Here is a 24,853-nt window from a genome sequence, read left to right on the forward strand (position 1 = left end):
TCCACACACCCATTTTTCCGATTTACTTCTCTCTGGGCCTTTTTCCCACCGTGTGTTCAGCACAAGGTACTCTCATGTCACCTCATGAAAAACAGAAACGGAAAATAAGAGGCAGAAGCAAACCTAGAGATGGCCGACGCCAGTGGGTTTTCAATCTTAGCCTTGAAAAGCCCTTTGCAGACCTAATATTGCCCTGCAGTGCAAACACATAGTTCATGCAAGAAAAAGCTGTTCTCCACGGTGGCGGCGGGGCAGGAGATGAATGTGGATGTAAGGAAAACTGAAACACAACCTTTTCCCATTCTCCCTGTCCCCTGAGACCTTCGTCCTTGAAGGGCTTCCAAAGGACACCGTTTAATAACACTAACCTGATCTGAAGGCACTCTTCCATCGCCCGTTTTGCAGATTAGGAGGCTGAGTTGTTGAAGGCGTAAGCAATTTGCCCAAGTTCACAGGGTGAGATGGGGCAGAACCTTACCTCTCCTTCGGCCGCAGGTCAGGTTCCGGGACCAGGACGTAAGCAAGCGCGAAGCTGCACGCTCCGGTCAGGAGGTGGGTGAGGCACACTGGCGCTCAGTGGGATGACGTGAGGCGAGTCCTGGCCTGCTTGTCCATCTCCCTACCCCTCTCCCAGCCAGGGAGTTCATCCCTTTATCTCTAGGTAATGGCTCAGTTTTTTTTCTGGGTTTCAGGTCCATCTCCCCAGTTCCGGAAGAAAACGTCTCTCTCTGCAGTCCCTGGTGTCACCTGAAAACCAAAATAAGGATTCTTCACTCTCACCGATGCCATCCAGCACTGTAAAACGTACTGCCAGCAAGACATACTGCAGCTTGTCATGGCCAAGACGACACGGCTGCTCCCCAAAGATGGAGCGTTTTCTGACTTTCCTCCTGTGAGTCAGTGCTCTTCTTATCTGCCTCAGATGCACCCCATTAGCTGATATTGTATCAACCTGTTCATCCATTTCCCTAAAGCTTCCATTGTTCTCTTGGTCTCCACCTCCCACTCCATCTTTACATCTTCCCAACCTTTATGGTGGCCCATAAGGGCCTCATTCGTACCAAAGCAGGTTTTCCTGATGCACATATTTATATTGAAGTGTTAACTGCAGTAGTGCTTATAATCAAGGATAAGTTATCCCCATGATAAGATGGTAAAGCACTTCAGGAAATAATTCATGTTTATATTCTGTACATTGTGGGTATTGTCCCCCTCAGGATTTTCTGTGGCTCTTCTTCACTCTATTCTCTTTCCATCCTCCCCCTCCTTCCTCCCCTTTCACGCCTCCCCTCCCTTGCCCCTTCCTCCACCCACTTTCCTTCTGGGCCAGGGGTTGTAAGAAGGTGTGTTTATTAGCCTTTGTATCATCTGTAAAGTACTAGCATTGACTCCGCCTACATTCCACTCACCATCATGCCGCCATATTATTTGCCAAAATCAAGTGTGTCTACAGCCTATTCTTGGGATACAATAACAATAATGACAGGATGAAGATTAATGATGGTAATAAGGGAAAAGAAGAAACAAACAACAAGAGAGAAATCTTAAAAGAAGAAGAAAAGAAAAAAGGGAAGGAAGGAATTAAAGAAAGAAAAATAACTAAACTATAAGCTGATATCACTAATAATATGAATAACTGGCATTAAGGAACTCTTTTTATCACACACTACTCTGTGTGTGTGTGTGTATTTACACTGAGCTCTTACAAGTACTCTATTATTTTCCCTTATTTTATGCATGGGGAAATCTAGGTACATCCAAGCCCAACCAGTAAATACAGAGCCAGGGTTCAGTGCCAAGGTCTAAATATGGGCAGTTCGATTCCAGAGTCTGGGCTCTGTAGACCCAGTGCCTGTGTTTCAGGACTGAGAATGATGATAGTATAAGAGTCCAGGTATCAGGACTGTACACGTTGGTGGCTCGGAGATTCAAAGGTCCAAAGGTGTCATAATACGAAGTGTTTCTCCATATCAAGGCCACAGTATTGGGAGGATTCTGAACTGTTAAAAGCAAAGCTATTCCTAATCAACAATCCAGAGACCACGGTTTTACAAGTAGAGCAACAAGAAGGAAAAGGCCAGAGCAAAGCTTGTGTTAACCTCCCGAGATCATTATATCAATAGTTTGCTACATACCTGCCTATTTTAGGAGGAGGCTCAAGCCAATTTGTTTTCTTTTGAAAATCACTTAATAAGCTTTGGAGGTTGTTTCATCAAAACTGCTGTCTTAACTGTTGTATTTCAGTCACTTGTTACTCACCTGTGGATTATCCACTTTGTGGGCCATTTCTGGGAAGTTTTTAATACTGGTGTGACTTTCCCAGGCCAACCACTGGGCTACTGCCTCCTTTATCTATTGCCCTGCCATCGACACTAGTTAATTTTTATATGACTTTTTCAGACATTAGTCAAACAAACCCCTGCTTATTTTGCATTTTTTATGTACAATTTCTCCTCCTTTTCTATCCCCACAGCAGAGAGGGGTTGATGGACAGCTATCCTATCGTGCTTGAAAGCAGACCTCTATTGTGTAGGAATTATATTCACTTAAAATTTGAAGGAATGTAAACACACCTCTCCTACAGGGTACCCTCCTCTTTATTGTCTCCTTTTCTGCACTAATGAACTGTTCCTTTTGGAATGTTTAGGAACCAAACATTCTGGCCTTCATCTTGGATGAAATGATACTATTAAAACATAAATGAGAAGTGAGACTTTTTCTCTCAGAAAACAAGTCAAGCTTCCCCTCCATCAAAGTCCTGCCTGCTCTGCTTCCTGCATCTGTCTGATCTTATCTCCTGCATTTTCCTTCTTGCTCTCTCTGCTCTGACTACCCCAGCCCCTGTCCACATCCCTCACGTGTCTGCCCCAGGGCTTTTGCACTTGCCTTTCCATCTCCTGGAATTCTCTTTCCCCAGATACCTGCTTGCTCATTCCCATCATTCTCTGATCAAAGATCATCCATCAGAAAGCCCTTCCCTGCCAGCCCAATTTATGACAGCTATCTCCAAACATTTCCTATGTCTTACCCTGCTTACTTTTTCTCTACACCATAGCCTGGTATTTTATTATGTATTTCTTTACTTGTTTGTTGTCTGTCTTCTCTAGAATATAAGACCCATGAGCTTTGTCCACATTAAAACAAAAGAAAACAACAACGAAACACTATCATTTCCTTAGCACCTAGAACTCCACTTGGCATGTAGCAGTATTTGTTGCATGAATGAATGCTGAGCTATGGTAGGGGAGGGGCACATGCATTTGTGGGAAAGACACCAAATCTCCAGAAATATATATTAGAAGTTTCTGGATCCAGCCCTTTTCCAAGGAGGCAAACTGTTTAATTGCACATAAGAGTTTCTTTTCACCTCTTCAGCACACCAGTTCTGCAGCTCCTGATATTAAGAGTCCTGATTTCCCCTTCTATTCTTCAGCTGCCATCTTTTTCCAGAGGGATTGTTCCCATTTATCCTTGACAAAAGAAGACTTTTGCTGAATGCACTGTGGTTCTCACAAGCTAAGTGACTGCCTGGGGCATCGCCCCTGAAGATCAGGAACCAGTTCCCACTTTCTACCTCCCAACACGCCTGGGCCAATCTCCCTCACTTGGGGCTTCTCCCTTGGGCTCCCTGTGCATTGAACAGGATACTGGCAATTCAGACTAGTCCAGAATGGATACAAAAGCAATATATTTAGCGTCTCATTGCAACCACAGTGCCAACTTAAGAATTTAATTTACTCTCTTAAGTTTGGAATCTAATGTGAGCATTTGAGCAGTACTTGGGACACAGAGCTACAACTTTTTCACATCTCTCTCTCTGCTTTAATTCTGCTTTGCACCACAGTTGCCTACGTTATAGTCGAGTTTGGGAGCAGGCTTTGGAGTCTGACAGTACTGTGTGCAAATTTCAATTCTGACAATACTATTTGCATTCCACAGAAACTACTATGAACCCCTCTCAGGAAGGGGATAAATCAACATTTATTGATCAGTTACCTGGTTCTGGGTCAAGCACCTTTGACTCCTCACAATTCTAAGAGGTAGGTAGCATACTTGACCAAGTTTTACATGTGTAACGAAATCACCTGCTCTACCTTTGTTTAAAGGAGCCAGACCATGTCCCACTTGTATCACTGTCAAGCCTCAAAACTGGCTACAAACTGAGGAAGAGTGGGCCTTCCATCCTGCAACCTTTTTTTCATAGGAGGACACTGTGGAATGAAGGACAAAGGCTTTCTGAGGGTCTCCTACCTTCTTGGGGGGCATGTCCTTAGGAAAAGTTGATCTAACCTGACCCCTCAATGTTCTCAACTGTTCAAGAAGGCTTTGGACCAAAGTCTCCAAAATATTCATAAATGAATAAATTAGTAACACTTATTCTCCTACATTCAATGGTTCTGTAATCAACAGCCAACTTCCCATGGGTTCAGTTTCTGTAACCTCTCTAGGCTTCGTTTGCAGGGCTCTGTTGACCCATTTCCTCCAACACAGAAGTCCTCATTCAAAGCTGTGACACTTCACTTCAAGCAGATAATATCCAGTCATCTGGTCACCCAACTGCCTCCTTAGATAAAGTGTAATTTCATCTCTCACGTTCTTGCTGATCTTTTGAATACTACCACAACTACTATGACTAAAGACGGCTAACACTCTTTGGGTCACACATCCTTCTAATCATCTACCACTTAATTAATAACTCCTTTAATCCTCACAACAACCCCATGAAGCAGTGACTATTATTAATACCCAGCAGACGAAGGAGAAGGAATCGTCATCCCAAATCATTCGAGCTCTTCTCTTGCTGAAGTTTCTCAGCAAGCTTTGGCTGCTGGCCTCGGCATCTGTGAGGGCCTTTGAAATTAGCAAGGGAAGGGGTGGGGGGAGGAGGGGCTGCCCAGGTTCACAGGGAAAATATGTGGGAAGGCCTCTTCCTAGGTTCCCTGCAAAAAGAGGCTGCCCAGCTGCTGCTCAGGGCTCATACGTCCTTTCGGCACTGACAGAGCCAGCGGCTGTTTCTCCCTGGCCCTGTGTAAATATAAATCTGCCGCAGAACACTGCCGGCCTCCTTTCTGCTACACTGGAATCTTCTCTCCCTGGTGAGATGCCTTAAAGACTCTGAAATGTCCTTCTGTTCTGGAATGGCAACAAAAGAGGCTGTTGCTTCGATTTTCTTGTTCTCCTTTTCCCCAAACACTCTGGGGGAACTGGATGCATCGGCCCACCTGGGGGTGGGGACGGGGATGCCTCGAGTAGACATTAGGATGTGCTGGAGATACTGATGGCAGAGGCGGTAGCTTTCTAGAAGTCAACAAAGGTGAGAAGATGCACCGAGAGGGAGCTGTTCTCAGCCTTGCTCTTTAACCAGCTCTGTCAGCTTATCACTTGCGGATGAATTTTCAGGCTCAGGTGACAGAAAAGGGGCTGGCTGTCGCCATCCATTCACAGAGCCCTGGGGACCTAGTCTTAAGCGAGCTTTGCCTAATGAGGCTTCAAGACAACCTACCCTTTATGCTTACTTCCTCAGGACAGTACAGGTTGCTACTTTCCTGCCAGTGAAGGCAACTCTCACCGTTACATTATTTTTGCAAAAAGAAGGGCCAGAAATTTTTCGACAGTGATGTAAATTTCACCTTTAGCTCTGTTCAAGGGGATTGATTTTTCTTTCTTTAACAAATGTTTTCAGTGGTTTGGAAGTTTCTTAATCTCAGCAGTTTCCAAGTCAAGCTGAGAAGAGTTCCCATGTTTGGTCACTGCACTCAACGATTGTAAATATGCACCCTGCTTAATAAAGCCGTGGGTCTGCTCCTCACAAGCGGCACAGATGTCAAACTTGGGCGAAGAAAGTCTTTTCCTGCTAACTCACACTGCGGTGCCAGAGCTGCTTTATCTTATCTCCTGAGAAATCAAGGAACAGCAGCAACTCCTAGCTCTTTAGATTTAAGTACCTCTTCTTTTGATCTTCCCTAGATTCTTGCTAGAGGTTGATATCTACTAAAACTTCAGTGTACCAGAGGAGGCTGCTATTTAAAGGAATTCTCACAAACACTTCAAAAAACAAAGGAATTCTCCCTAATGCCAAAAAATCTCTTCATAATTTATCTGCTTTGTTAGTTTGGATTTAGTTCAATGAATCTTTGACATTCATAGGGATATAATCAGAGATCTTCAAGAATTTCCAAATGCAAAAAGGTCATTATAACATATTCTTTGCTTCCTGCCCCAATAAAATTCAGCAAAGTATGACTGAACAGTTTGACATCTTCAGATGCTTGTTTTTTAAAAATACAGCATATTCCACTTTTTAATTTATCCTGGACTTCTTTGCTGTGGATAAGAACCAGTCATCAGTTGCATAGATCTATTCAATACCTTTTTAAAAACTTTTATCCATGCTCTTTATTTTTAATGAACTTTGATTTTTATCAAAGCAATACATAAACACCGTTAAAAGCCAAATAGTAAAAAAGGGCTTATAAGAGAAAGTATCTATTCTGTTTCCCAAGAGCAACTACTTTTGACTCGCTTAGCTGTTTTTTCTAGAATATACCTCCTTAATTTCATAACGCACAGATTTTATTTTTTCATGTTATCAATTTGACGCACTGACTACTTATATTCCAGCAGATAAAGGTTACCACCCCTCCTCACAGACACTAACACACAAAGTCTCACTCATACGCCTGTCCTTTAAAAATATTTCTATCCACATATTTTGGTTAAGTCAGACTGTGTGTTTATATTTTATGACTATGTGAATATTGTTCTCTGCTCAGCAAATTTTCCTTTCTTTTTATTTTTCCTGGAGTTTATGTTGTCTTTTTTTTTTACTTGATTAATTTTCTTATGTGCCAATCAGTACCTCTTCCCTACAGCTCTGACAGATTACTCTACCACCCCTTCCCCAACACACACACACACACACACACACACACACACACACACACACAATTCTCCACGTTGTCAAATGCATCTGATAATCTATCAGCTCCAACTCTTTCCTGGAGCCCTCATCTTCCTGCCCAAATCTGAGCAGTTGCCTTCTAGGCCAGGTCTCTCACTGTTCTGGGACTTCTCTTCATCTCATTTTATACTCAATGGCCTGTTTCTTGGTTTCATGTCTTGAGCTTTCTTGGTTTACTACCTTGTTTAGCAAGAGCACATCTTCCAGTACTTTTCTAAGTAATAGGGCCTAGGAGGTAAGATTTTTGAGTCCTTGCATATCTGAAAACATTTTTAATGCTACTCTCTCACTTGATCAAGACCTGGGAGGATGGGACTTCCCTGGCGGTCCAGGGGTTAAGACTTCACCTTCCAATGCAGGGGGTGTGGGTTCAATCCCTGGTTGGGGAGCTAAGATCCCACATGCCTCGAGGCCAAAAAACCAAAACATAAAACAGAAGCAATACTGTAACAAATTCAATAGACTTTAAAAATGGTCCACATCAAAAAAAAAAAAAAAAAGACATCTTTTAAAAAAAAAGACCTGGGAGGATTTGGAATTTGAAGGTGAAGACAAGCTTCCTTGGAATGTTTGGAATGTCCCTTTGTTGTCTTCTGAGCCCACTTCATTCTGATTTTAGGATCTTCTCTGTATATCTGGTATCTGAAATTTTATCATACTGTATTTGGTGTGGGTTTTCTTTTATTCACTGCGTTGGGCATTGCCCATGAGCCATTTCAATCTGGAAACTGATGTTACTCAGTTCTGGGCAATTTTTTTGTATTACTTCTTCATTTACTCGCTTTTCTTCTGGAATTTCTATGTGTTGAATTTTTTAAATGTAATATTGGATTTCTAATTTTCTTATATTTTTTTCTTGAATTTTCTTCTCATTGTCCTTTTATTCTGTCTTCTAGACTATTTTCTCAACTTTATTTTCAAAACTTTGAATTGAATTTTTAATTTTAGAAATCATTTTTTTTTTAATTGATTGTTCCTGTTCGCAGGGCAGGGAGGCAATATATCCTTGTATCTCCCTGAGGTAAATGTGTGTGTGTATTTGTGTGTATTTTCTTCAGCATTTCTTTTTCCACTCATGATGTGGCATCACTCTCATCCCAGTTCCTTTCTTCCGTTTGTTATTTTGGCCTCAGTCTTTCATGTTGAAGATTTTCCTCAAATGTTAGGCAATATTTGGAGGAGGCACTAAAATTTCAATTTTGTGTAAGTAGGTGGGGCTTGTTGACTGGCAGTCTTTACCATAGGGTGATTGAGCAGTGAATTGAGTGAAAACATTTCAGGGTCTTTGTGTACCAATTATCTGTAAGTCTTTTCTCTGTAGCTGTTCAGTTTCTTTACTGGCAAATCCTTGCATCTCTTACTTGGCTGTATGCTTGTCTGTGGAGATCTAGGACTGGGTCTCTCAGTTCTGCAGGCTTTCACTTAGCTCCCCTGCCCCAATTTCAGCCTCACCTACATTCACTTTTTCTGCTATGCTTGGTTCCACTTTGTGGTTCAGTTCTGTTTTGCTTCGTTCTGTTCCTATGGTTAAGTTTTTCCAAGGAATAAACTTCTGTTTGTGGGTGTGTGTGTGTGTGTGTGCACGCGTATGCTGGGGCAGGTGGAGGAGAAAACACCTGGTTTTAAGGACTGGGAAAGAAACCTAGGAATCCAGATGCATAGTAAAACATTTTCTATCAACCCACCTGCTTTCAGTCCTATGCCTCTCTCCTGCTTCCCAGGATACTGGGTGTCTAACTCATGCAGTTAGACATCTGCGGGCGCACACCACATAACTTCCTCTGCTTTGCTCAGTCAGTCACTCCTCCTTAAGCCACTCCCATTTTTCAAAAATCTGTTACCATCTTTTGCCTCCTATTGTCTCTTCTTTTGTTCTCTTGGTTCTTATTAGTTTCCACTTTGTAAATTCCCTTCCTCGGTTTCAGTGACATTTAAAACAGGAAAGAAGATACACACTTATATGTAATCTTCCACATTTAACTTGAAGTCCTCTTGACTTTCTCTACGTTGCCATTTTCAATCCAGCAAATGGATACATTTCAGGACTTCTTGTTTCCAACAAAGAAATCAAGTCATGATTCTATCTTAAGAGCTGCTGTTCTTCTACAACAAAACTTCACCGTGATGTGCTTGCTGCTCTGCCAGTTAAGTTCACTCAGCAGGTAATTCAAACTTTGCAGGAAAACATTTAAATGTGTGCTTCAGCAAAAGGGCAGATCATCATCTCAGGAATCTTTCGGGGTTTTGTGAGTGGTGAACACCTCCATGGTGAAGCCCCAGATACAAGTCTATAGGCCCAATTCAGATGTGGAGGAGCACAAACACTATAATACTTGTTTTCTCTAACAAGCGAGACAGCATTTGATGACGTGTGTGAAATACACTGAGCCTCTGACACACCAGTGTGTGTGGAGGCGAGGCAAGCTTGTTAAGGGCTTATAATACACACACACACACACACAAACACACACATTTGTCCTAGGACCTAATAAGTAAAAGGTACACAGAAATCTGGTTTTGGTTCCCAAAACTTCTGAGAGGGAGGTTCCCTTTAAAAGACAAGGCACTTGGGCTTCCCTGGTGGCACAGTGCTTGAGAGTCTGCCTGCCAATGCAGGGGACATGGGTTCGAGCCCTGGTCTGGGAAGATCCCACATGCCGCGGAGCAACTAGGCCCGTGAGCCACAATTACTGAGCCTGCGCGTCTGGAGCCTGTGCTCCGCAACAAGAGAGGCCGCGATAGTGAGAGGCCCACGCACCACGATGAAGATTGGCCCCCGCTCGCCGCAACTAGAGAAAGCCCTTGCACAAAAACGAAGACCCAACACAGCCATAAATAAACAAATAAATAAATAAAAATTAAATAATGTATTTAAAAAAAGAAAAAAAAAAGGCAAGGCACTTATTATCTACCCTGGGCCTGTCAGTTCTGTCTCTGTGGCTCATAACCTTGCCTCTAGACATCTTTCCTGATTGCTGTTCACCTGGAAGGTGTCCTTGCCAAATGGGACCACATTGGCTTTCTACACCCTTCTTCCTAGGCCAAATCAGGATGCAGCTGCAATCAATGACAGGCTGCTTCCAACTTCTGATGCGGTGCAGGCTTCCAGACGATGGGGCGCTTCAAAAACCAAGTGCCACGAAGAATATTTAGAGCCCTTAGGGGAGGATAAAGCCCTCAACACCGCTCCACCATCAGAGCACTCCCACCCCTTCCAGCTCTTTCTCCGGCTGCATTCCAGGACCATGGAGACACCTGGAGCCAAGGGCAGCTGGGGAGCGGTGGCAGAGGACTGCGAACAGGAGCCTATGGCTGTCAACGGGGTTCCCAGAGAAGGCACCTTGACGGCTGCTTCAGAGGGTCATATTCCTCCTGCAACGACTCTTGTCTGTTTATTCTAATGCACATTCTTCCGTCTTTCAGAAAGGAATTGGGATCACTCTTTTTATTTGCAGTTACCAAAGTGGGAGACAATGGATGGACATGGTCCAGTGTTGAAGTTGAGAAGAACTTTCAACTGGGCACCAAGAGTTGAGACAGAATCTCCTGGAAGCCAGGAGCTGGGGAAGAAAGACAGGGAGGGACCTTGTCATCCGCTCAAATGGCCAAAATCAGGTGTGTTTTATAGAAAACCATCATAACATGCTTTACTGATGAGGTGTTTTTCTCTGTCTGCAGTCTTGGTGACAGAGGTCTTTTTTTTTTTTTTTTTTTTTACAATCGTTTTAGTTGCCAGCCATTTAAATGGGATGATACATTATTTCACCACTGCATTACCGATTCAGACTGGGTCAACAACAGCTTGATGAGGCACCTGAGTTTACATGCAGACCACAGCACCCTGAACTCTCTGTGCTTTGAACGTGATGAGGAACCTGCTCCTTTGTTTATCGACATTAGGTGAAGCACCAAGGGTTCCATTTCAAACCATGTTTAGTAGCTCCTGAGACAGACTGGAAATTAACTGGTCAATTAGACATACAGCCTGGATGTACGTCCAATGGACAATGAATACATTTTGATACTATATCTGCTTAGCAGATTATCTACAAATTGCTTTATGCATTGGATGGCTCCAAATTGTTATACGGACATCTGTTTTTCTTGGCCACAAACATGCCATTTACAATGACAATTTTATCATTAACTGAAATCATGGCTTCACCTACCTTATTATTCTGTAAATTTCTAACTTTCTCATAAATATCTGGCACACAGTGTGTGTGTGTGAGTGAGAGAGAGAGACAGAGAGAGAGAGAGAGATTTCTGGGGTGAAGGATTTCTGATGAAATGTGTCCCATTCGTTCACCCAAAAGAATGCAGTTGTCCTTGCTGTACGTATGTATACTTTGCCTAAATTCCTGTCCTCATCTGCGTGCCTAGGTTCTGACAATTTAAAGCTAATTCAAGAAGTTCTCCTGGTGAAGCTATCATGTGTTTGTGTAACAGTCTTGAGATACCAGAGAAGATCATCAGATAAACCCATATTAACAGATAATTCTGGGGCTTCCCTGGTGGCGCAGTGGTTGAAAATCTGCCTGCTAATGCAGGGGACACGGGTTCAAGCCCTGGTCTGGGAAGATTCCACATGCCACGGAGCAAGTAGGCCCGTGACCCACAACTACTGAGCCTGCGCGTCTAGAGCCTGTGCTCCGCAACAAGAGAGGCCACGATAGTGAGAGGTCCGCGCACCGCGATGAAGAGCGGCCCCCACTTGCCGCAACTGGAGAAAGCCCTCGCACAGAAAGGAAGACCCAACACAGCCAAAAATAAATAAATAAATAAATAAAATTTAAAAAAAAAATAGATAATTCTGCAAAATATCTGCTCACTACTCCTCAAAACTGTCAAGGTCATCAAAAACACAGTCTGAGAAGCTGTCAAAGTCTAAAAGAGCCTAAGGAGACATGATAACTAAATGAAATGTGTTATTCTGGATGGGATGCTGAGAAAGAAAAAGGGTATCAGGCAAAAACTCAAGAAATACAAATAAATTATGGAGATTTAGTGAATAATAATACGGCCATATTGGTTCATTAGCTATGAAAAGTGTATCATACTATGTAAATGTATCAAACCAATGTAAGATGTTAACAGCAGGGGAAACTGGGGTCAGGGTATAAAGGAACTCTCCGGTCTTATCCTTGCAACTTTTCTTTAAAAGTATTCTAAAATAAACACTTATTTAAAAACAAATTTTTAAAGAGAGCTCATAAAGAGGGATTTCCCAATTCCTTCTGAGAGAGACACTCATCTCTAGGTGAAAACTGTAACTCTCTAATTTAATTTTTGTGCTGTTGTTGAGAGTACACACCTGGCCTTAAATCACTTTGAAGAAGTTAATTGCCCTGAAGCTCTTCCTCCTTATCTGTAGAATGGGAGGAACGATGTCTACCTCACAGACACCTCCAGAGAATCTATGAGACAAGGTTTAAAAATGCTACCACAGTGCCTGCAAATAGAAAGTGTTCACAAAAATGTCACAGGACCCTATGGGGCCTTCCCGGGACAGACCCCTCCCCTATATCCTCTGCTGTAGCTCCTGTCTGAAGTACCCAGGTAACAGCATCTGATGCACATATCCTGGGTTGGTTTACAGATGCTAAAACCACCACCAGTGGAAGAAATTAACTACTTGATGATCATGAGCAATAGCCCCCAGACCTACTGGCGCCTAAGGATAGATAATGTTAACCCCATGACACGGCCCTGTTACCTCACCATCAACCAGCCAGAGAATTGCGCACGAGCTGATCACGTACCCTGTGACCCCGTTCCCTCACCTGGCCTTTATAAATGCTTTGCTGAAACCCATCAGAGATTGGGGGCTTTTTGAGCACTAGCCATCCTGGACTCCTTGCTTGGCGCCCTGCACTTTCCTTCACCACGTCCCTGTGTCAGTAGATTGGCTGTACTGCATGGGCAAGCGGACCCAAGTTTGGTTCCATAACAGAAACAGTAGCCGTTATTACAAATAATAATAAAAGAAGGTTGGATTTTCCTATTGTGCAGCCACAAGCTTCCAGTTGAAGATCTTAAAAAATAGCACTCAGTTTTCTTGCCAACAGAGCTTCAGGGTTACAAGAAGCTGTTGCAAGGATGAGCCCATATGTAAATGAGGATGGCAGGAGGGATTCTGTGAAGGGAGGGCAGTTGTTGAAGGCAGACGCCTCTGCTAACTGAAATAGAGGAAATGGCTTAGAAGCTGCGTACAGATTAGTCACAGGTTATTACTTGACTTAAATTCACTGACACATTTCAGTGGCAGGTCAGGGTGGTAGAAGCAGAAGGCAAAGGTAAGAAGTGGGTAAATAAAGCCGCCCTTGTCTGTTCTTCCTCAAGCATGTCCCTCTCTGCAATGGTCTACTCACCATGCCATGGCCATCTACATGCTTGTAACTGTGATGGGTCATTGATTTTCACATTCAGTTTGATGCTTGCCTGATGGTTTGTAATTTGGAAATCTATTCTACTCAGAAGGAAGCTACAAATGACTGTCAAACATAACAAATCTTGAACTCTACCCAGAAAACAACAGCCTCTGAAATGGATGACCTGATGGTCAAAGGCATTTTGTCTTCTGTTTCCAAAGCTCCAAGAAACATCAACTCTTTTAAAGGAAGAGTGGATATATCTTTCATTTTCCTAATCCACTGACAAACATAAGTTCTTCTTGAAAACCTCTGTCTGCCTTTTCTAAAAGTCTTAGGAAGGACAAAATTATTTTAATGTATCTATCACAAAATGATTACTCATCTGGGTTAGTACCTCACATCTGATGGCTGGCTTACTGCACATCCAAATGGTCTGCTGTATCAATAACATACAAAAACAAGTTGTTAGAATCAATATTTCAAAGAGTAAGTCAAAGCCAGTGGGCATCTAACAATCTACTGCCCCCCATTTTTCTATCGTTAACTAGTTGAGAGGCTCAGTAATTGGCCACTTCAAGATGATGCTGTCACCTGGGTTCACAAAACCTAGTCAGGAATAGCATCACATTGATTGATCTTTAGTTCAAGTTCATTCTAGTAAAAGCATCCCAGGAATACAAGTGACCTTTACAGATAGGCTAGGAAGAAACTGGTATGTTTCCTAGCTGAGGAAAAAGATACTAAAAATCCACAAAACTGGTGCAAATCAATACTATTCCTTTTGAGTAAATTAGAGGGTGGCCAATTCTATAAGAACACAAGCACAGTAGTCATAAAAGACAGAGTCAACTTATCAGTTAGGGTGAGCTAGATGGCTCATAGGTGAGAACCCATTCTTAACCAGCACCCATTCTAACAGAAACCACCATCTCATAAAAAGACTCCCAAGCTCCAAACAGTGTCCAATTATTTCAAGTCATCATCCATTCAAGAAAATTCCATTAAAGGGAAAGAGTCTATGATACTCATCGGGTGTTTTATCAAAAACTATAAAGGGAAAAGAGGAATTGATTTGTAGAAGGGAGATTTTCAAAGACATTTTAGAAACATACCCATCACATGAGGTGAAATACACCTCATGCGGTTGCTGCCTAGAAAGGATGACCCTCTTTTTCCCTTGAACTCTCTCTAGGTCACCTTCTCCTCTTGCTATGGGAAAGGAATCAGATGGGAGGAAAGGAGTAATAACTGCCAGGTTATCCTCAGTAAGTACCAGACTCACAGTTCCCTATAGCCTGGGCACCACAGCTACATTCTCTACCTCTCTGTACCTCCATTTATTCCACCTTAAATGGACATCATAAAGAGTATGTAAATTCTGGTTTGTGGCAAGGATTACCTGTGTTAATGTATGCAAAGCCATTCAATAAACATTTACTATCATTATCATTACTTCCTAAACTGGAGTAGATAATGAGGTTGCCCCATGCAGTTCTAGCCTTATGATGAAGACAGAAAGTATCATTTAGATAGTGAGACACTGGGGACAAGGGAGAGCTCTCCTCCAAAATATCAGCTTTGCAGCAGGAGTCATTCAAGATTAACCTGGCTAGATAGCATATCCCAATGCCCTGAACAAAGCAACGGACTCAGGGATACACACTCCATCTAAGTTCCTCCAGTGAGGGGCCAACCAGCAAGCTCAGAGGCTTCACCTGTCTTGCCCACTGCTGTGTCTCCTACCACTTATTTGAGGAATGTTAAATGAATCTTGGGACTGAGGAAGAAAGAAGCACTCCCTTTCCATTGGGGTTGCTAAACTGGAATATAAGTATTGAGCTACTGGTGGCCATTTTCTTGCCATGAAGGGAGAACCTGCTTGAAAATAAATCCAAACCAGAGGACAAAAGAGCCATATGAAAACGTTGTTGAAGCCATATTAGCACCTGGATACAGCTGTGCCTGAAGGAAACTTACTCTTTGTACTTTTTAGTTACAAGTGACAATAAAATCAATCTCTTTCTCTCTCTATTGCTCTTGTTATGATTGTTCTTTTAAAATCAGTTTGAGTAGAGTTTCTGAACTTGAAACTCAGAGTCCTAACTTTTACTGTCTCTGTGCTTGGGTCCACTCAAACACTGTGGATTAGATTGAACTGAGAAGCTAAGCAGAGTTCATAATCACAGTGGAGATGGGATAGGTGGTAGAAGAGGCGGGTGAGGTCTTTAGAGCCCTGCTTCAGCTAGAGTCGCGAATGTCTACTTCCTCTGGTCTCAACAGGAGCCACAAATAGAGGGAAGCTCACTCCCTACAGCTTCTGTCACAGAGTCCCTGTGGCCAGGATACCTTCTAGACAGTCAAATCCTACTCCCAATTTTTACAGAGAAAGAAGGACCCCAAGTAACCTTGCTCAACTTTACCTGGCCAGACAGTCTTTGCACCACACATTTTTATTCTAATCCCTGCAAGGTGGCCATATTTGGAAACACATAGGTCTGTTTCAAAATGACACCTTGTTGAAAACCTTTATTATTTTTTGTTTGTTTCTTAAGCCGAGGTGCTGCTTTAGAACTGGCCTCAGTCCCTTCCACTTTAGAGGAAAACCTCTCTGGAATTGCTAAAGCTAAGGACAACATCTTGCTTGCATTTTAATTCCTGTTTGGCAGAGTACCAGGAAGCAAGCAAGAGCCTCCTTTAATCAATTCCTGCAGTGGCCAAGCCAGACATATTTCATCTTCTGATTGGGCCCTTAGGGCTGAATTTACAAAGAATGCACCCTAAGCCATTAAGCCAATAAATGAACCTATTTTCAAAAGGACCATTTAAGTAGTTAGTTCAGTTACTCACAGGGAATTGAAAGGTGTGAAATCACTAGTTTAGGAATGGAGGAGCTGCAGACCAGAGCTCATCTGGCATTCGTACTGAGCTGTCACAGCTCCAGCAGCCTCTCAGAACAGTCACCCTGAGCAGTCGCAACTAAAGACACAAAAAGATGCCCATAAGGCATCTGTCTCAATAGCAATGTATCTAAGTAGACGCTGAAGCTGAAGATCCTGCAGCTGTCATCACATGGAATTTCAATGGAAAGTGAGTGGTAGTTAATTTCTGCAAGAAAGATGAGAATTAAAAGGTTTGGTTCCACCCTGCTAATGTAAAAACAGATTACAGTCTTCTATTCTTCATGAGAAAATCTTTCTGACCTTACGCTTATTATAATTAAATCCATATTAATTATGAGTCAATTAATAAACTGAACTCGATGTCCTGTCTTCTCTCTTGCATTGTTAGGAAAGTCAGGATGTCTTCACTTGGCTTTCTCTTGGCTCACATTTCAAATCTGCCTCCTAAGGATCTTGGGTGCCTGGAGTTTTCTTTCATGGATGTCCCCTTGCCCTATACAAGAGTCGTGTTTAATGTTCATATTTCTCATGCAGAAATCATTCACATTAATTTATACTTCTCACCAGTATTCTCCAAAATGTATTCCATAGAAACTAGTCTTACAGATGCCCTGAAAAAAAAGAGTGGGGATTCCATGGTCAAGTAACTTTGAGAAACATTACATGCTACATTCTCCCCTCCATGCCTGGCATAGCATGCTAATGACTCAGAGAAGTTTAGCAGAAAAAAAAAAAACCCTGTTTAACTGAGTCTCACCCAGTATTTCAAAAATCAACTTTGTCAATAGATACTTTCCTTCATGGACCTTTATTAAGAGTCCACAAAGATCACGGTCTGAAGATCCAGGTTTGGTTGGATCTAGTTTGAGAGACAGGTGCTAAAGCTTCCTTTATGCCCAGAGCTGAGGAAAAACAATTTAAAAGTGTATTAATGGTATGTCAGCATTTGTGCTTCAGGCAAGACTACTTTGGTTTCATTAAGACCTTCAACTTGATTCAGAGGTGTGTCAGGATTGAAAATGACTGGCCTTCGTGGTTTCCTGGCCTAAAGTATAAGACCTTGGCCGAGACATTTGTAAATGTGTATTTTGATTTACTAGAAAATACAGTTTTAGAAAATAGTGCTGGCTATACAAATAATAATGCAGTTCATAAAAGTTCTTATCATTGATTTCATAGTTCCTCTAGGCAGGGTCTGTGGTGGGCTTCTTGGGAAGCCGAAGTCTAACCGTGCTCCCCACCTTCCAGCTCAGCCAGCGTCCCCATCCTTATCCTCCGCAGTCACCAGTCTGTGGTTTGGGTTCTGAGGGAGAAGCAAGGAGGCAACAGGCAAAAGATGGGAGGGCAAGAAAAGGAAGGCACTGAAGGAGAAGTGAGAACAATGCAGGAGTAGATTAAAGTGACAGGAAATTAAATTAAACAATTAATCAGTTAATTAATTAATTAATGATGCCAAGTAATACCTCACAGGGGGAAGAACTACATTTGGCTCCTTACGGTATTTTTGATGCTAAAAACTTAAGGTCTTTGCATATATGTTATATACATACATACATATATATATATATATATATATATATATATATATACATATATAATTTATTTTATTTTAAAATATCTTTTATGTCTAAAAGATGCCTGTCCCATTTGGGTGTGAATGTTAGTGTCCTCATCTGGTCACTGAGATCACAAAGCTTACTCAGTGAGTCAACAGTCCAAGGTGACAAAGGGAGCCACCAGAAAGGGTGAGTCTCCCAAGTCCTCCTTCTGACCCAATATGCTAAAATTCTATTGTTACATGCAAAATAAAGTTACACATATGGCTTTAAAGTGCATTCTTATTTATGAGTGTGTGAAATATTTGATGTGTATCTGTTTCCAATACGCCCTCCCTTCCTCCTGCTTCTCATTCTCCACCCCACACTCTTAAGCGATTATGTGTTTCTGAAAGAAATAACAGGTGCGTACCTGTACAATACCTTCAACGTCGGAGGGCATTTTATATAACAGCAAAAACTGTCATACAGAGCAGAGGAAATTCAATCTACTACTTGTTGTTCTGTCTACAAATGTCAAACAACTGAACACCTGGCTTGACTGATTTTCTAGACTGTGCTGATTAAGAGGATTGGCGGTTTCTGTGTAATCAACGAGCCACCTAGTTCTTCTCTTGCCTAAATGTAGCTTTGTGTTCAGCAACAAACTCTATTTTCATGGATTAGGACATCCATGTTTGAAAATACTCCCCACTCAGAATATGTTACTCCATCGTGGCAAGAGGCGTCTGTGTGTTTGGTAAACAGATTTTGGGGCTTGAGAGTCTTCGCACAACATCGTGGAAAAGACAAAGGTCAAACAGATGTGCCCTCTGCGTTAAGAACTGTAGAAAGAAGAAGATCCTGACACGCAACTACCTTGAACAAGCGAACGATCATCAGAGGGCTTCGCGGGGATGTGGCATTTGACTTGAGCCTAGATGTGTGCAAAGGATTTGAATCAGGTGAGAGGAAGGGAACAGTGTAAGCAAAATCAGAGAAGAGGCAACACCATGGTCTGTTTGGCTGAAACGTGCGGCAGATAAGACAATGTGTTCAGAAAGTTAGGTTGGGGCCGGCTCGAGGAGTCTTGGCTGTTTGGCTCTGGAGGCTGAACCTCGTGAGGTGCCCATGGAGGATTTCAATTTCTCACACGTCTCTGAGGGGCATGGAGGAGAGTGGCTAAGAGCGGGGGGCTCAAACCCCAGTGCCACTGCTTGCGGGGATGATTCCTTAACCTCTCAAAGTCTAAGTTGTTTCATCCGAGAAACTAAGGAAAACAATAGTCCCTTGCCCCTAGGGCTGATGTGAGAATTAGGTGAGTTTATTCATTATGCACAAATACTTATTGAGCACCTATACTATATGCCAGACACTCTTCCAAGTGCTGGTGATACCACTGTGACAAAGAGAGACAAAGCCCCTCAGGGACTTACATTCTAATGGGGGAAAACAGACAGTACACCAGATAAATTAAGCATGTAAATCATGTTAAGTGCTATGAAAAAAGTCAATCAATCAAGAAAGGAAGATTTGAGTAACAGATTGGTAAAATGTCCAGAGAAGACTTCATTGAGAAGGTCACTTTTGAGTACAGACCAGAAGGAAGTAGGTCTGTAGCCAGAGATATCTGTTGTCAAAACATTCTAGGTGGAGGGGAGGGAGCACATGTAAAGGTCCTGAGGCAAAAGTGTGCCTGAGATGTCTGAGGAAAGATGAGGGGGTCCAGTATGTCCAGAGCAGAGTGAGGGATGAGTTCATGCAGGTTACAGTAGGGTAGGTAGGAGCCTGGGTGGGAGAACCATGTAGGACCTTTGAAGTTCATAAGAAGGATTCTGGCTTTTATTCTAAGTGATATGGAAAGCTTTTGAAAAGTTTCATAAGCAGGTGACACAATCTCATGACTTAAAGGATCCTTTGGCTGCTGGATAATGCATATAAAGTGGTTAGACAGGTCTTGGATAGGGTATGGCCTCAATAAATGTTAGCTTTATTCTTATTATTTTTCGTAGTTCTGGTGTTATAGGGTCTAGGGAATACCAGGATCCACAGGACAAATCCTTTTCTCGGCCCTATTTTATGAGAAGGGCTGGCATGACTGACAAATGGGTTGCCCACATCAATAACAGAATCCGACAGACCTGGCTGCTGGGCACAGCTTCCTTGGTGATGGTAGTCCCTGGATTTGCAGGGCGAGGTGATCATACATGTAAATATCAGGCTATTGTCAAGCTGCCATGTGCAGACCCAGTTAAAGTGTGTAGGTGGGAATTGGCCAGGAAAACACTTTTCTAGAAGTGCCAGAAGCTCTTGGATGCTACACTGGGTTACTCCCAAGCCAGCTGATGGCAGCCTGCCATCACCAAGTAACCATCACCAAGCAGCCATCAACAGCTGAAAGCCCAAGAGTTACCTAGGGGTTGGGAGGGGGCAGCCTCTAGAATATGCTGGGAGCCTATTTTTCCTCCCTGTTCTCAGAAACTAATGATCGTATAATGAGTTAATAATAATAACAACTTTAAGGTACGTCCTGTCCACCAAGACAGTCACTTCCATACACAGCCAAGTGTGTAAACTGGAAGTGAAAATTGGTAAAACTTTTCTGAAAGGTAATTTGGGTAATAGGTATCAAAAGTCTTCACAAAATTCATACCCCTTTACCCAGTAATTGCAAGTATGGACAGAAATGTAGTGAAGTGATCTACGCATGTAAAAAGTAACCTAAAATATCTACTCTGGTTCTCCACCACTTAAAACAAAAGGGCTAGATTTTGTGTTTTTCAAGACGGTTTCAAATGCTTATTCATCATGAATATAACATTCAGTGTCGTCAAGTAGCCAATGAGTGGTATGAACAGGAAGGAGATGTGGCTCTGGGATGGGGTCACCAGAGAAGCCATCATGGGCAGGGAGGATCTGAGCTGGGGCCTGCAGATAAGTGCCCAGCCGCTAAATCACCAGCTGTCCTCTCACTTGCTTGCAAGGCTCCTGGCCTGCCTTTTCCAGGAGAGTCCCACATCTTTCTTTTCCTCTCGTTCCATAATTAGAGTTGCTGGGTCATATTTGGGAAACCAGGTTTAGGGAATGAAAGCCTTTTTCCTATATGAGTACTTTCCAAAATGCATCCTACACAATGTCAACAGATGTTAAAGGATACAATAGATGCTACTGGAAAGAATTCCACAGTCAATTACTTGGGGTCATGTGGTTGAAGTTACACAAGCATCCTGGCTGCAGAGCAGCTCAGAACTTTTATTATGCACCAAGAAACTCCAAGAATCAGGCATCGTGGGCCTCCCGTGTTCCAGACGCATTTGACTGCAGAGTTCTTTCCTGGCACCCATTAACATTCTGCAAACCACGTGTCCTGAGGAATGCAATGTTAGAAACGTCTAGATTAGCCAGAATATTGGACCTTGCCAAAGTAGAAAAAAACCTCTCCAGACCATCCTTTGTTACTATGATTTCAGGAATTGGTGCCCTTTCATCAGCTCTGGTCAGAGAGGATTCATTGGTCAATGAAGAACCCAAACCTACAAAGAACTGTGATGGTACAAGGAACCAACAGATATGAAGAGCCCTCACACTCGAGATCTTAAACCCTGTCTATAAACAACACATGTGCCAGTTGCCAGAAGACTTACATGTTTAGATGACAAGACTTCCGTGCTGTCAGTCAAGAGAAGCCTGGAGAATTCTCAAGAGAGTTTTTAAAAAAATACCCAGGCAGATGGGCACCTGGAACAAAATCCCACATTCTATTCTCACCCTGAACGATGTCTTGAGGCAAAGGGCCACATATGTAAGAGGACTGCAGGGTTCACCTTGTATTGTCAACAGTAAATATGTCAATCACAATGAGAAAGTGCCTGACAAACTGTGATTCACATTTGCATCAAATCCAAAATAGCTGCCTACAGCTTGCCTTTGGATTAGTGTCAGTCTCAGGGACCACAAGGAGAAGCATCTCCCAATCACGTAGTCACTTTCCCTTGATTTAACATCTTGGGGATAGTGCATTTGGCAGTCATGACATTGGAAACTTGAGCCTCGGGTTCGGCTTCCCATATCAGGGCATCACATGGCAGGACACTCCACCCAAGGAAAATGACAAGACAAAATGAGAATAGTGTAAGCCAGCCCAGCCAGCCCCTTCCCCAACTATGAACAAGCAAAGCTGCACAGACAGGCCCTGCCTACTGGCACACTATCAGATTTCTGCAGAGTTAGTACCCATAAGCCTTGCTGACTACCCAAGGCCAACTGAGAGGATCTGAATTTGCAGCTAGAGTGACAGCAGTCTTTCAAGTAAAACTTAAACTTCCATAAGAAGGTAAGCCCAGTCGACACTGTCAGGTACACAATAAGCTCTCAACACGTTGTTAGTCATTATCACAACTCAGTGGAGAATGTATATTTTTTTTCCTATTTGGAAGACTGTAAAGTCAGGACACCTGATACTTTCTCCAAAACAGAAATTCTATTTCTGAGCCAAGAGTCAAATGGAAGATTTTTCTTTCCAAATATTTTCTCTGCTTCTCTGCTTCTCTGCTTCTCCCTCTTCCCCCAAGTACAATCTTCACAAACAGATACGATTCTCATGGATTTATGAATATGGCCAAAATCATCAAAATATATACATTAAAAATGTGAAGTTTTTTGCATATCAATAAAAAATAAAATAAAATAAAATAAAATTTGACTCATCTCTCATACAAAAATGATTCTCTGTGGACAAAACAACTATGCTGGCATATTCCTTTTTCTGTCCAAAATGCATTTATAAACCATATGAAGTAGATAAGAAAGGGGTTATACATATGGAAAGTTTCATGCTATTGCTGCATTTGGCCTTCCTGGTCCTCTGATTCCTGTCAACCTTTTACAAAGAGTCATTTCAAGGACTTTCATAAGCATCTCCGATGAAGTATTTGCTTCAGTAGGGTTTTCTTGGGGGTCCTTTTCCAGAAAGCTAGTTCATTCCATCCCAAAGAAAAAGTCCATCCCATTAAGATAAAGGGATACAGTAAACAGAAGTCATCCATGGCCAGAGGGGCTTGGTCATCCAGGGTGGGATCTGGCAGCGAAGCCTTGTCCCTGGGGCAAGTGGAGACTGAAGAGACAGCCCCTGTGCCAAGGAGGACCCCAGAGAAGGCTGGAAAATAAATGCTGTGTCATGGGGATCGAGTCCAGCATCACAAAGAGAACCAGAAGAAAATGAGGAGGCACATGGAATCCAAAACAGGAAGACAAAGCTAAGTCATATAAGGTAATACACGGTGAGTGCAGTGGCTGGAGAGTTGGAAGGCTGGGGGAGGCCAATGCTGAAGAAGAAAGAAACAGCACAGGCAAAAGGAGAGTGCAAATCTGTCTCAGGACAGATTATGAGAGCAAAACCTGTGTACTGGCTAGATCCGGGTGGAAGTGGGAAGTATTCTGTAACACTTCTCCACAATGTGGAGAAAAGAGAAAAGCCACTCAAGATCAAGAGGTCACAGAAACTGGGCTGAGACCCTGACCTAGAAAGGAGAGACTGGCCGCCCAAATCAGGATTACACTCAGGTCCTAAGCTTGCAACCAGTCATAATGCTTGACTTAACTATTTAGTAAGACGGGTAATGTTTAATTTATAGCATACAATCCATTATTCACAAAGAAATAACTCTTACTTGAGAGTAGGTTTTCAGTCCCTTTTGGGAATTTCCAGTTCAAGAGACTGAAATAGGGCAAATGAGCTTGGGCTCTGCCCACTTGTGGAGGCTGGAACATGGTCCACAATGAGGCCACCTGAGGCCTCTCTGCACTTCTTAGCCAGATGGCTTCGAAAAGTCACTTTTATCTCTTAGGTCTCTGTGTTTTTAAATCTGAAATGCATAAACAATCATTAATCAAATGAGATAATGTATGTGAATGCTTTGGAAATATCTAATGAAGTAGAACCACATAAAGAATGTAGGGAGACTTTGCTGGGGAACTTTAAATTCTTATCCATTGTATGGATTAAACTGTGTTCCCTGCTCAAATTCATACGTTGAAGGCCCAACCCTGAAGGTGACTGTGTTTGGAGATGGGGCTGTTAGGAGGTAAATAAAGTTAAATGCTGTCATAAGAGCAGGGTCCTAATCCAAAGGGATTGGTGGCCTTATAAAAAGAAAGACAGTAATCTTTTTCTCTCCCTCTTCTTACAAGAAGGAGAACATATACATGCATTGAGAAAAAGCCATGGGAGGGCAGAGCAAGAAGTAACCCAGGAAGAGAGTCCTTATCAGAACCCAGACATGCTGGTACCCTGATCTTGGGCTTTCAGCCTCAGGAACTGTGAGAAAATAAATGTCCGTTGTTTAAGCCCCCCAGTCTATGGTATTTTATGTCAGCCTGAGCTAAGACATCCATGTATGTTAATACCATTATCCATGCTTCTATTTATATATTTCCAGTTGAGATAGGGCATTCAGAAATGAAAGCTGGCAGAAACATGAGAATAAAACTACCCTTGTCATAAAAATCCTCGGTGGGAACAAAACTGGATTTTTGAGACGTGAGAAAGAAGATGAAATGCATAGAAAAAAATTTTTTTAAAGAAAAGGTCTCCAGTGACACAGTGACCCCTGGATAGAACCCAGTGTAAGACTTCTAAGATGCAAAGTGAGGCTGGAAAGAAGGCAAGTGCCATCAGGAAGAAACTGTGTGTAAAGCTATAGAGTTTAGTGAACAACCTCTTTTATATCAGTGCCAATTCAAGAAAAATTAAAATTGATATGCTTTATATTTTCTCATTCAAAATAAAAATAACTCTTTAGAGACTCATGTTAAAAAACTATATTCCTGGGCTTCCCTGGTGGCGCAGTGGTTGGGAGTCTGCCTGCTAATGCAGGGGACACGGGTTCGCGCCCTGGTCTGGGAGGATCCCACATGCCACGGAGCAGGTAGGCTCGTGAGCCACAACTGCTGAGCCTGCGCGTCTGGAGCCTGTGCTCCGCAACAAGAGAGGCCACAATAGTGAGAGGCCCGCGCACCGCGATGAAGAGTGGCCCCCGCTTGCCGCAACTACAGGAAGACTTGGAACAGAAACGAAGACCCAAC

General features: G+C 42.6%; 1 protein-coding gene across 6 annotated transcripts in view; it reads left to right on the plus strand.

The window, feature by feature from the left end:
* Positions 1–24,591, plus strand: part of MED30 (mediator complex subunit 30) — a 63,754-nt gene extending 39,163 nt beyond the window's left edge. For 2 of the 6 annotated variants that reach the window (XR_014255497.1, XM_082433263.1), the window contains 2 exons: positions 693–892; positions 3,434–9,827. Coding sequence is in view for 5 of the 6 variants with exons in the window: in XM_082433263.1 (XP_082289389.1) it covers positions 693–892; positions 3,434–3,524 (291 nt within the window). In the remaining variant the exon portion in view is untranslated. Of the gene's footprint in view, positions 1–692; positions 9,828–14,527 lie in introns of those variants that run through there. The other 4 variants (XM_082433264.1, XM_082433259.1, XM_082433262.1 and 1 more) reach the window with 4 other exon arrangements.
* Positions 24,592–24,853: the final 262 nt, after the last annotated feature.

The sequence above is a fragment of the Balaenoptera physalus genome, assembly GCF_965194825.1.
Source record: "Balaenoptera physalus genome assembly, chromosome: 17".
NCBI classification, from domain to species: Eukaryota; Metazoa; Chordata; class Mammalia; order Artiodactyla; family Balaenopteridae; genus Balaenoptera; species Balaenoptera physalus.